The following is a 12974-nucleotide window of genomic DNA, read 5'->3' on the forward strand; positions in this document are numbered from 1 at the left end:
CGGTTTTTCTAAATCCTTGACGTTCTCTTTAAACACCTGCGAAATGTTGAAAATTAATGTAACTTATATTTAAAAAAAAAAGATAATTTAAATTCATATAACATTAAACATATATATTTTGTTTTATTTCAAGTAATTCAACGAAAAAGAATAAAATGCATATGTATGTCTCATAAAAATTATTGTATTACTATCTCTTTTAAAAAGTTGATTTATATAACTTTTACTAAGAAATGTGTATTTCTCATTTCTATATCTAAACATTAATGGCTTAAAATATGACGTTACAAAAATTTTACCATTCCAAATGCGCCGCTGCCAAGGAGTTTCGTTAGTGTGATTTGCTCACGTTTGATTTTAGTCAGCATAAATTTATTTGGATTATATTGCAACGCAGAACTGTATAGCGTATTTTGAGCTGAACGTTTCCGATAGGTACCTCATATAGAATCGTAAGCAAAACTTGCTCGTTACCTTCTTTGCGTTGTCGGTATACTATTATAAAGTTATAATATATTTAAATAATATTATGAATTGCAAATTTTAAATATTGCTCTTTTAACAAGTTAACTTTTTTTCAGAAAATCTCTCTACTTACTACATTAATCATAATTTGTAATTTAAAAAATGTGTATCAAATATACTTACAACAATAAATAAAGTACCAGATGCAGATTACAATAACGATAGCAGCAAGGCTTAACATCAATGTTAGATTATATTGCGTAGCTCGAATTATCGAATCGTCACCTTTGTTACATAAAAATATAGTTTTAATTTACTTGTCTTATTTGAATATTTCTAGTTATAATTTTATCATTAAAAATATTTAATTCTTAAAATTTTGTAATACATTTATATGTATGTCAAATAATCAGATCATATTAAAATATCTACATATTATCATATTTGCTTACCAAGTGTTTGAAAACTAAATCTTTCATCAGATGGCCATGTAAAGTTCTCGTACTCAGGATATGTCAGTATGAAACGAAATTTGTATAAAGTTGCCGGTAGCATGTTTTCTATATAATACATTACTGTCTCATCATTATTCATCTCAAAATTATCTGCGATTTGCCACTTTTGCATCATATCATTTTTGTATTCCAGTATGTAATGTATCGTCAGATTAACGCTAGGAATCCACGAAATATTCATATTGTTTTTGTTAACTCCGCTCAAAGTTATATTGTTCGGTTCCGAGTACATGTACACGGTTTTGCTCAAACTGACATTATAGAGATTGGTGTAGTTGGCTGGATACACACGTACATATACAAAGTATTTCTGTTCTGGCAGCAACGGTTGGATTATTGTGAAAAGTTTGTTGTCTACTTTATTATTAATAAATGGTTCTTCTATCGGTTGCGTGCTTCACCAAGTTATTTGATTCCCAATATACTCTATAAGTTACTGTCGCACAATTCAGTTTCGTGGGTGGAATCCAATAAACTGCCGCTATAGTCGGCGTCAGAACCTGAACGTTCACATTTTCTGGTGCATTGAGTTTGCATTCGTTAGTTCTTAGTATGACTTCCGATCGGAATTGCAGGTCCATCGATAATTGATCAGAGTAAAAATTGCTCACAGCTAGCTTCAGCTTGTATTTTGTAAACGGTGTTAAATTCTGAATTTCATAATACCGCTCGTATGTCTGTATATAGAATTCATCGAACTTGTTATTAAGATTATTATTCAAACAGCTTACGTAGATGATATATTTAATAGTTGGTATGTTGTTTTTGCATTTGTGCTTGCGATTTGGTTCTGTAAAGTTCAAAACAATACTGTGCGCTGTTATTTTTACTATTGTAATATTATAATTCTTTTCATCAGGCGTAAGGCATTCCGTCCGAGGATATGGTTGTAAGGAAGATGATTTACCAAACGATATCATGGGAGTAAAGTGATTCGTGCTTTTTATTATTTGCACGTGTTTAGATGCGTTTTTTTCACTATCAAGAAGTGCATACTTCTTTTTTAAAATACTAGAACATTACAAAGCGCGCGCTACACGCGCGCCATTTATTTTATGTATATGTATATACACAAAAGTTGGACAAAATACATTACGAATTTTTATTTCCAAAAATATTGTTTCTAGAAAAAAATATTTCAAATAAAAGTTATAGGATTTAAATTTATTGTGATCTAGAATTTTCTCTTAATGATATGTAAAAATCATTTAGAGCACAATTTAAATTATTATTTTTATTGTTATTATTACTTTAATGTAAATCATTTTTTTATCATTAGATACAAAAAAACACAAAAGTTAAATGTATATTTCTTTATATACATAATTTTTTACGTATCTATTATTTCGTTGATTTCCAAGATAAACTTTTACTGATTGCCAAGAACGAACTCGCGAAAAAGCAACATAAAGTTGCCCATGATTAAAAACATCTTTACGAAGATCTAAACCAATTCTATCAAATGTTTGTCCTTGTGATATGTTAATTGTCATAGCAAAAGCTAATTTTATTGGAAATTGTCTTCTGGAAAAAGTAAAAGGATATACATTTTCACAATATAATGTTATTCGATTTAAAAAAATTATATCTCCTGCTTTATCACCTGTTAAAATTTTGCACTTTAATAAATGATTTGCAAGTTCTATAACCATTAATCTAGTACCATTACAAAGACCTTCATTGATACTAAGATTTCGAATCAACATAATGATACAATTTGGTCTTAAACGTAATTCATGCGGGGGAAGAGATGATGGAGATAAACTATTTAAATATTCTGGTAACAAAGCTTCACCAATATCACCATTGTCATTATTTACAGCGCTATCTACACTTGTATAAATTCGTTCACCAGTTATATCTAATAATTCAACAACTTTCTTATTGATTTCATCTACATCAACATTTCTTGCAGAAAGTATTGCACATTTAGCTACTTTAACAAACTCCTTTTTTCGTATTAACTTACCATATATATTTCCCACAATATCAGCATTAATAGGTGCCACACAACATTCAGGAATCTGTATGTTATCATTAAAATCGTTTAATATACCGTCTCCCATATCTAATAAAAACTTTGCAAATTCAATTTCTTCCGGTAGAACTCGCATATTTTGTGTTAAAGAAAATTTTACAAAATGTCTCCAAATAGAACTAAATTTAATAGAAAGATTCACAATTTCACTTCGAGTAGCATGTACTTTAATAGGCAAAAGCTGTCTAAAATCACCACCTAATAAAACAATTTTTCCGCCAAAAGGAAAATCATTATTCATAATATCACGCAATGTTCTATCCATAATCTCTAAAGCATATCGTGGTGCCATTGGTGCTTCATCCCAAATATAAATATCAGTTTCTTTTAAATATTGAGCTTCTTTAGTTTGTATTTTAATAGTAGATGATGAATCAACAAATAATGGTACCGGTAATCTAATGTCTTATGAACTGTTTTTCCAGTAGGTAATAATGTCGCTGCAATACCCGTAAAAGCCATTGTGCACACGCGTTTATTTCTAATTTTAGCTAAATGATAAATAGTTGTGTATATAAATGTTTTACCTGATCCACCCGGACCATCAACATAAAAACAATTATTATGATTATTATTATTGACCAATCTATTTTAATAAAAGATCGACTATCTCTTTTTGCTTCTCATTTAATTGTTGATATTGTTTGGTGCCTATTTTAGCTTCTTCAATTGTCATGTAATCCTCTTTTCCGCTATTTTCTATTAATTGTTCCATTTGTGGGAAATCAGCGAAACTTTTACCTTCAGCACGAAGCATACTATTAATTTGCGCATAAGTTTTATTTTGTCCTTGTAACATACCAAAATGTCGAACGTAATCTTCAGACATTGCTTCTTTAAAATTGTCCCACAACTCTTCAGGATATAATGGTTGACAATGTAATAATATACGTACAAATAATCTACGAATTTGTCGAGGCATCATCCATCCGACAGCTTCATTCATAGCTCGTTTCCATTCATCATCATCTTCGATTAAACCTAAGGCCAAACATGCTGCTGAAAATGATTGACAAAATTCTCCATTAACAATTCTCAAATCATTAAAATTTGTAGCCCCCTTTACTGTAAGTAATAATAATCGTAAATGATATAATTCTGTTTGTGTTGGACTAACGGAATATATTCGTCCTACACAATTATAATGACTTTTACGATTAATCCAACGCGATACATTTCTACCATTAATTTTTTCTTTTTTAAATGTATAATACTGTGGAATTTCTATATATAAATATTGTCTTGCTTCTTCATCTCGTAAATTTAATGAGAAATAATCTATTAACATAGTAGCTCGACTTAAAGCAGATGTCATTACGTTGTCAATATCTTCATTTTCGATTATAATATTTATTTTGTTCATTAGAGTGATGAACTGGTAAACGCATTATAGCATGACTTTTATCTTGTAACTTTTTACCAAGAATACGCCAACTGGCTTCTACAGGTCCAACGTAACGAGTTTCAATATAATTGTGTATTTCATCATGATCAATAACTACATTTTCTGTTATTAGTTCAATAGTAATAGCAGCAACATCGTGTCCTTTATAAATATATTTATATAGGTATTTAACTGATTTGATACTTGAAACTACTTCAACGTTAATGTGAGAATTAAATATAATCGATAAAATAGGGCAATATGGAATGTTACGTCCAGACTCAAGGAAGGAAGAGTCGAAAGGAAGGACGTAACTAAATTTATCTTTTCGAACGACGGCAGACTATCCGTCTGTTCGACTCGAACGAACGTCTGGGCCCAAATAGGTCAACGACCGCAAGGGTTGCTCTTACTCTATTTAAAGGGCCGTTCGCTCGGTGGTCCCTTTTTGGCAAGAGAATTTAATCTCTTTTACGCAGGATGGGACCTTGTGCGATCCTGGTTTACGGGAATAAGTGGGAACGGGTTATTAATAAATGAAAATCATTTATTTTGAAATTTATAAATTTATTCCTAATATAAAGACGAAAGAATTTATATACATAATAATATTATTGACGGACTTAGTTGCTAATGAAGAATGAATGTATGTGTATGTGTCGCGGGTGATACATTAGTACGGAGGTCTTCAATCGGGGCAGAAAGGGGTAAGAGTTATTGTTTAAATTTTAGGGTCCCGATTGGTGGTTACAATAATTTAAATGGTAATAGGTATATAAAATTAGTGTCCATGTGTGTGCGTGTAAGAGAGACTTCTAGGTTATATGAGTTCGGTAATTATGGCGGTGGAGGGGGGATAGGTTCGTAGGAGAAGGTGTGCAGGGACGGCTAAAGGATATCTTCGCCCGGGAACATACCAGGGGATGATGTTATTCCTATCGGTGGTCTCTAGAAATTCGCGTAAGGCCTCGTGGTCTACGGGGCCTGGACCAATTGTGAAAGCTTCCTCAGGGACTTCTCGTATCCCTGGGAGCTGGTTTATCAGCCAAGCTCTGAATTGCTCGTATGAGAGCTTGGCAGGCGATTCTGATTCCTCGGAATCGTCGTCGCTGATATCTACTACCTCAAACCCTTCCGGATGTTCCCTATTTACAGAGGACGTTGGGGATGAGGGAGGAGAATCTTCAAGGGTGATTGTTGAGGGAGCCGGAGACGGAGATCTAGGTGGCTCAGGGCGTTCGGGAGAAGCAGGGGGAAGAAAGGGAGAAGGGCTCCGCGGAGAATCGGCGTCCTCAGAGGAAACAGAGGAGTGAGGGGAAGGGGCCCGCTGAGGTATAGCGGGTTCGGGAGAAAGAGGAGAAGGAGTTCGCGGGGAATCGAAAAATTCTGCAGAAGCAGAGGTAGCGGGAGACGGCGTCAGCGGGGTTTCTATATGTTCGGGTGAGGAAATAGGAGAGACCGTAGGATGATATGTATTAGTTGTCTCTGTATGGATCGGTGTGTTAATTTTTTCTAGGGAGCCGAAGGTTTCGCCCGCAGCCAGACTCCGTGCCAACGCTTTCTTTAACCGCCTATTACGCCGGTTTCGCGCCAATTTAACAGCGGTTCGCGAGGGTCGTCTCCTTGGATTTTCCACTACGAGAGCGAATAATAAAGTAACCGGGCAAGAAGAGTTTTTACTGAAAAATAACTCTGGGAGTTCTTGTAAGAGAAAAAAAAAATATATATATATATATATTTATTTTTATATAATTTTGATATTTTAATTATTTAATAATTTAGTTAGTTATTGTATTACTTATTTGTTCATTCAAGAGAGAGAGAGAGAGAGAGAGATAGAGAGTGAGAGAGAGTAAATCACGGATTGCTCCGCTATCGCGGGAAATCCGGAGTGATTTCAAAAGATAAAGGGATGATAGAATTCACGGATTGCTCCGCTATTGCGGGAAATCCAGAATGATTTCGAGAGAAAGAGGAGATGGAAGAAATCACGGATTGCTCCGCTATCGCGGGAAATCCACAGTGATTTCGAGAGAGAGGGAGAAGATGGAAGAAATCACGGATTGCTCCGCTATCGCGGGAAATCCGGAGTGATTTCAAAAGGTAAGGGGATGATAGAAATCACGGATTGCTCCGCTATCGCGGGAAATCCAGTGATTTCGAGAGAAAGAGGAGATGGAAGAAATCACGGATTGCTCCGCTATCGCGGGAAATCCGGAGTGATTTCAAAAGGTAAGGGGATGATAGAAATCACGGATTGCTCCGCTATCGCGGGAAATCCACAGTGATTTCGAGAGAGAGAGAGAGATAAGGATGGGGGAAGAAAGGACAGTTTTTCGAAGTTAGAATTTAACAAGGATAATAAATTAATAAATTAAAAAGGAAAACAATTATAATTTAATTGAAGTCCCAGAATTATTTTAAGTATTATTAGTAAGGGTGGAGATGTAGCGTGCTTGATAACTTACTACTTATGGAGTGCGCAGGTAGGTGTTAATTATTCCAGGTGTGAATCTGGCTACGGACTCCTCCGTGAGGATGGTGTTCCACTCGCAGTTGTTCACTCGCGAAAATCGTCGTACTCGGTGAGCACTGGGCACACGATGATTTCACAAATGTCACTGCGAATGCTCACGAGTTCGAGATTCACTCGAAGGATGGTGATACAACTTTTCGCGATTGATCCGCGAGCGTAGGTTTGAGAAAAGATTGATATTCTCTGAGAGATGTCACGGGTATATATACCTTCTTGCTCCTCCTTCCCGTTAGTTTGTTAATATTTCCTGACGAATAGGGAATTTTTCAATAACGCCCTTTCAGTCCCGGAGGCGTCTCTTGACTTTAAAAGTTTATCGGGATTGGTCAGGGCTTTTGTTTAGGGCCCTAGGTTTTGACCAATGGAGAATTTGTTGAGGTTTATATTTTTATTATCCTCTCGAGATTTCGATATCGGCGGCGGTGTTTGTTGTTAGTTTTTCCTATATCGCGATATTTGTCGTTTGTTAGTGCCGCTTTTATCGGCGGGTTCTCGCTTTATTGCCCTCGCGTGTGGCTTAGAGCTTGTTTGCTGAGAGGCGATGCGTGTGGCATCTTTTTAATCTTTATATTTTTCGCCGCTTTCTCGCGAGAATACCCGCAGGTGTGCTATCTTATTTTGCACGCTTTCGTTTTCATTATTTGTTTTCCCCTAATTTTACTAGGGAAGGATTTGCTTTCGGCGCGTTCTCGCCGTCTTTATGTTTTGCCGATATGTGATTTTAACTTATTATTCGCGAGGGTGTCGGCAAGAATCCGCTTTCGGCATCTTTCCGCCTGGTCTCTTTTATTTACCGATTTTGTAATATTTATCGGTCGCTCACGATATCTGCAGCTGTCCGTTTCGCTGGGCACGTTTTCGTTTTATTATATACGTGCCGCTTAGATTATTATTATCTTTTTTCTTCCTTTTTTATTTACCTAACAACAAACTTCGCCTTGGTCGTGGGAAAGAAAAGAATCGTGAAGTCCGCCGGACGTAACAGGAACAACATAACGATTATTAACTACATATCCACCAGGACGTTCAAAATTTCTACCATTATCTCGTCGACGATAGTAAGGATAAGCATTTTCATCCATTCTAGTTTCTTCGAGAAAAGGTTTTGGATAATGTTTTGAACAATGTCCATCTAAAAAACACCAATCGCCACAAGGCCCGTGAATCATATGTCTCATGACTATATCATGCAAATTACGATTCTCACTTGGATCAGGAATTTCTGCAGATATACGAGGTCTGTAAATAAAGTAATGAGACTGGTACCAGACCGCACGAATTGGTAACACTGCGCGTCTCCGCGCCACAGTGGGCGCACTTCAACATCTTATGTAGCTTCAGCGTGAGTGGCGAGTCGCTCGTGTCAACAGGTGGATTGTGAGAGCTTTTTTTGCAAAGTCATTTTTTTTGCTGCGTCACTATAATGAGCGAGCGAAATTACGAGCAACAGTGTGCGATTAAGTTCTGTTTGAAACTTGGCTACAACGCGACTAAGACTCTGGCAAAACTCCAACAGGTCTACGGTGATGCTGCTTTGTCAAGAGCCCAAGTGTTCAAGTGGTTCAAGGCATTTTCCGAAGGTCTGGAATCAGTTGAAGATGAGTCTCGGTCTGGAAGGCCATCAACGTCGAGAAATGACGAAAATGTGGAACGAATTCGAGATCTTGTGCGGTCTGACCGTCGGTTAACTGTCAGATTGATCGCAGACGAGCTGAATTTGAACCACACGACCGTCACTTTGATACTTATGAAAACGTAAAAGCGGCTGTAACCGACCAGCTGAAGGCCATTCGAGTTTCTGAGTTCCAGCACTGCTATGAAGTCTGGAAACAACGTCTCAGGCGCTGCGTGGCTTCCCAAGGGAACTATTTTGAAGGAGACAGAGTTAAATTATAGTTAAATTATAAATAAAAGTTCATCTCGAAAAAGTCTCATTACTTTATTTACAGACCTCGTATACTTATCGATAATTTCTGGAGTTGTTATTTTAAAGTTGCGTTTTAAAGTGATCAACATATGAATATGTGGTAAACCACGTTTCTGAAATTCTATAACATACACATATGCAGCAACTTCACCAAAAAATTTTTGTTTAGTAATCAAATCTATTAAATAGTCTTTTTTAATATTGAAAACTCGAGCGCAAATATCAGGTCTATCGGAAGCTTGTTGACCAGGCAAAAGATTTTCTTCGATTTCACGCCATTTTGGATTACAGGTCATTGTGATAAAAAGATCTGGTTTACCAAATTTAGCAACAATTGCCATTGCATCTTGATAATTTTGTAACATATTACGTGGTGATCCGATAAAAGTAGAAGGAAGTATAACCATTTTTCCAACACGTCCATTTGAGTTATTTGCCATATTTTGTATATAATCTATTAAACCTTGATATGTTTCAGAGCGTAATTCTTTCTGATGGGTCTTACAATAATCTATTCTATCTTTTTCAATTTTTACATAATTATCAACAAGCCATTGTTGGAATAAGCGTCGTCCTAATAAGAAAACATTGAAGTTATCACGAATAGCCATTCGATATTTAATGTATTGTCCTCTAGTTATTCGTTTATCACTATTTAGTTTCTTTAAATGACGATGCCATCCTTGTGTGCCATATGGAAAACAATGGATATATCCATGGTTCAACATTTGGATCCATAGTACTAACTTTTTGCAAAGTTTTTGTATTCTTATTATGTATTATAACATATGATTCTGGAATTTCTCCATCAGCAGTTGTAGAAAATACGGCAGCAACTTCATTAGTTCTTTGAAAATTATATCTACGTCGATCCATTCCTGGCTTTAAGGTGAATAGTAATTGTAATTCCGGTAATGATTCATTAGATACTAATTGTCGTTGTTTTTCTAATTCTTCATCCATCATTATATATGATTTAGCAAAAATATTATATTCTCGTATTATATGTTCAAGATTTTGAACGATTTCGAAATCCAGATTCAAATTTTCATTAAGACGATGATCTATCGCTTCGTTTGAATCTACAATAAAAAGTTGGCCATAAGTTGGATTTTCATTTTGTGTAGCATATAATGCTGTATTAATTTGATAATAAATCTGTCCTTGTATTTTAAAACAATATGGACCAGGTCGTCTTCCTTGAACATTATTTAAATTAGCATTAAATGATGCAAATGAAAATGAACTATTGTAACTACGAATATGATTTAAAAAATTGATGGATTTCTTATTACTTCCGTCAAATAAAGAACGAAGATATAAAGGTATCTCAGGTAATGATTCAAGATATACTGCGCCATGATTACAATAATCATTAAACGAATTTCCTTTATTGGAAATTCTTTCAGCTACAAAATGCCTTGCATTGCAATGAACACAAAAAACGTCCATAGGACCAATATAATATTCAACTACATCATTAATTAATATTCATTACAAATATTTAAATTTGCTTGTCCTTTCTTTTGTGATCTATAACGAGAATAGTACTCTGCACAATTTTGATATAATGGTGTAACATGTTCTGTTATAGGATTATCACGCGATGAACTTGCAATACAAATAATATGATTTCTCTGAGTATCTGTTTTTGATAAAATATTATCTATCTTCGTTTTTGCATCTTGTCGACGTTGACGTTGACTTTCTGCTTTTCTTTCACGGCGAAGTCGTAATAACTGCTCTTTTTCTTCTAAACTACGTTCTATTTTACGTCTCGGCATCTTATTAAAGTATTTATAAAGTTTAAAAAAGTATTAAATAATTATAAGATAATTGTATTAATATTTATAAATAGAAGAAATTATATTTTAAAATTAAAGAAAATCAAATAATCTTTCTATATTGTATATATAGAATAATTAATAATTGTTTTACTTTTTGTCTCGAAATTTTATTAAAGTATAAATATATATAGTATTTTAAGTTTAAATAATTGTTAAATAATTATAAGATAATTACAATAATATTAAGAAATGAAAAATATATATTAAATTAAAATAATCAAACAATATTTTTATATATAAGATAATAATATAAGATGGGTTTATATATATGTAAGCAAATTGGGAGTCAAGCGCAGTAAATAATGCGCAAATTGTGTCATCATCATCATCATCATCATCATCATCATCATCATCATCATCATCATCATCATCATCATCATCATCATCATCATCACCACCATCATCATCACCACCATCATCACCATCATCATCATCATCAATAATATTACTATTTATATATAATATACGTATAACAATACACAAAAATATAATAAATATCCTTATTATAATAACGTATAATAATTTGAAGAAGCGTTTACAACTGACTATTCGAGCTAGAGAAGTTTTTAATTAAAAAATTATATTCTTTAAGTAATTATTTAAAGTAATTTATTTAATAATACTTGTTTACAAAAATAACATTTCTTATTTAAAGATAAGAATGTACAATTATTATATGACAGAAATTGAATAAATAATAACATCAAATCGATGATAATAATAAAAATAATTGAAAATAATTTTAAAATTGATCGAATAAAAATAAAATGAACTACTTACACCTAAGTTAATTGAAATTTCAATATATATATTTTTAAACAATGTTATTTTATTAATTTATCTAATAAAAACTTTCAAGATAACATTCAATATTAAAAAATTAGAATATATTATAAGATTATTACATATAGCAAAAATTAATTGAATAATTAAATAAATAACACAAATAAATAATAAATATTTAAACTAAGGATAAAATAAAGATTAACGAATAAAAAAATAATACGAACTACCTACACTTAAGTTAATATTTTGGGAATTCCAACTCCAATGAAGATTCACTCCATTTTCGATCTCTATATTGATAGTCACCAAAGGAATTTCAGTTGTTCACTTTAAATCTATAATATATCCCAATATATATTAGCTTATTTCTGGTATTTAGCGAATAATAAATGTATAATATATTTTTATATTCTATATTTATATTGCGCTACTAACCTTAACGTATGCTGTTTAATTTTTTTCTGCTTAACATTAATAATTTATCTTATAATAGGCTTCATGTAATAAGATATAATTTCCCGTAATTTATGGGTATCTTCTGACTTATCCGATAGTAATTTTAAATGAAATTCTGCATAACCTTTATTCGTATGACAGAAAGAGAAAAATTACAAATTATTGAAATAATCGATATAAATATATTCAATAAAATATAGATAATATATACTTGTAACGCTTCTGAATGTAGAGATTGTGTATGCATACATATAAGAAATGCAAAAGCTGCATTTAATAATAACTTGTTTACAAGTCTGAATCTATAAGGATTATTGACATTCCTTGACCTATGGATTAAAAAATTAATAAATGATTTATAAAACAACTCTTACAAATATTTTATTACAAACAATTAATTTAAATATTTAATATAAATCAAACCAAAATTTTATACCATATCTAAATAAGAAAAAAAATAATTTTTTTACTAAGATATATATTATATATACTTACCGAAATAAACCAAAATAAACTAATATATAGGTATATATATAATACAATATAATATTATCATAATTCCTTAACAACTGTTAAATCATTATAACCTTAGTGATAATATCCGGTCGATAGTGCGAACATATCACATAATATGAATGTAGACAATCAACATCGTGAATAGCGGCAATAATGAATACGAGTATCGACTATTTCACTATCTTAATGCAATTTTTATATCTCAAGTACATACCTATATGCACATATAATTCATATCCAAAATTTTAATAATTATGTATAATCATGGACAATCCCAGTGAAAAATGTTGGTCGAACCTACATCGATTCGACATCGATTCGACAAATCATGTCTCACTGGATTAAGGTTGCGACATTTTTTTATCTTTAATTTATGATAATAATAGATAGTTTACAATAATAATATTTATGATAAATCATATTATTTAATAAACAATGATAATTATGATAATGATGATGATAATGATGTAGACGACGATGATGCGATGATAATAATGTTTACTT

General features: G+C 32.7%; 1 protein-coding gene across 1 annotated transcript; it reads left to right on the top strand.

Annotated features, from left to right (window-relative positions):
* Positions 1–8361: 8361 nt before the first annotated feature.
* On the top strand, positions 8362–8697 carry LOC145932883 (protein GVQW3-like). Its single transcript, XM_083032108.1, has one exon. The coding sequence runs from the start codon at positions 8362–8364 to the stop codon at positions 8695–8697; it is 336 nt and encodes a 111-aa protein (XP_082888234.1).
* Positions 8698–12974: the final 4277 nt, after the last annotated feature.

Source organism: Prenolepis imparis, unplaced genomic scaffold (assembly GCF_030444845.1).
Source record: "Prenolepis imparis isolate NDT839.2.m4 unplaced genomic scaffold, iyPreImpa1.0 SCAF_2, whole genome shotgun sequence".
NCBI classification, from domain to species: Eukaryota; Metazoa; Arthropoda; class Insecta; order Hymenoptera; family Formicidae; genus Prenolepis; species Prenolepis imparis.

Bases quoted from the DNA above. Each gene is read 5' to 3' on its own strand.
- LOC145932883 (XM_083032108.1), top strand. From the start codon at position 8,362: ATGAGCGAGCGAAATTACGAGCAACAGTGTGCGATTAAGTTCTGTTTG.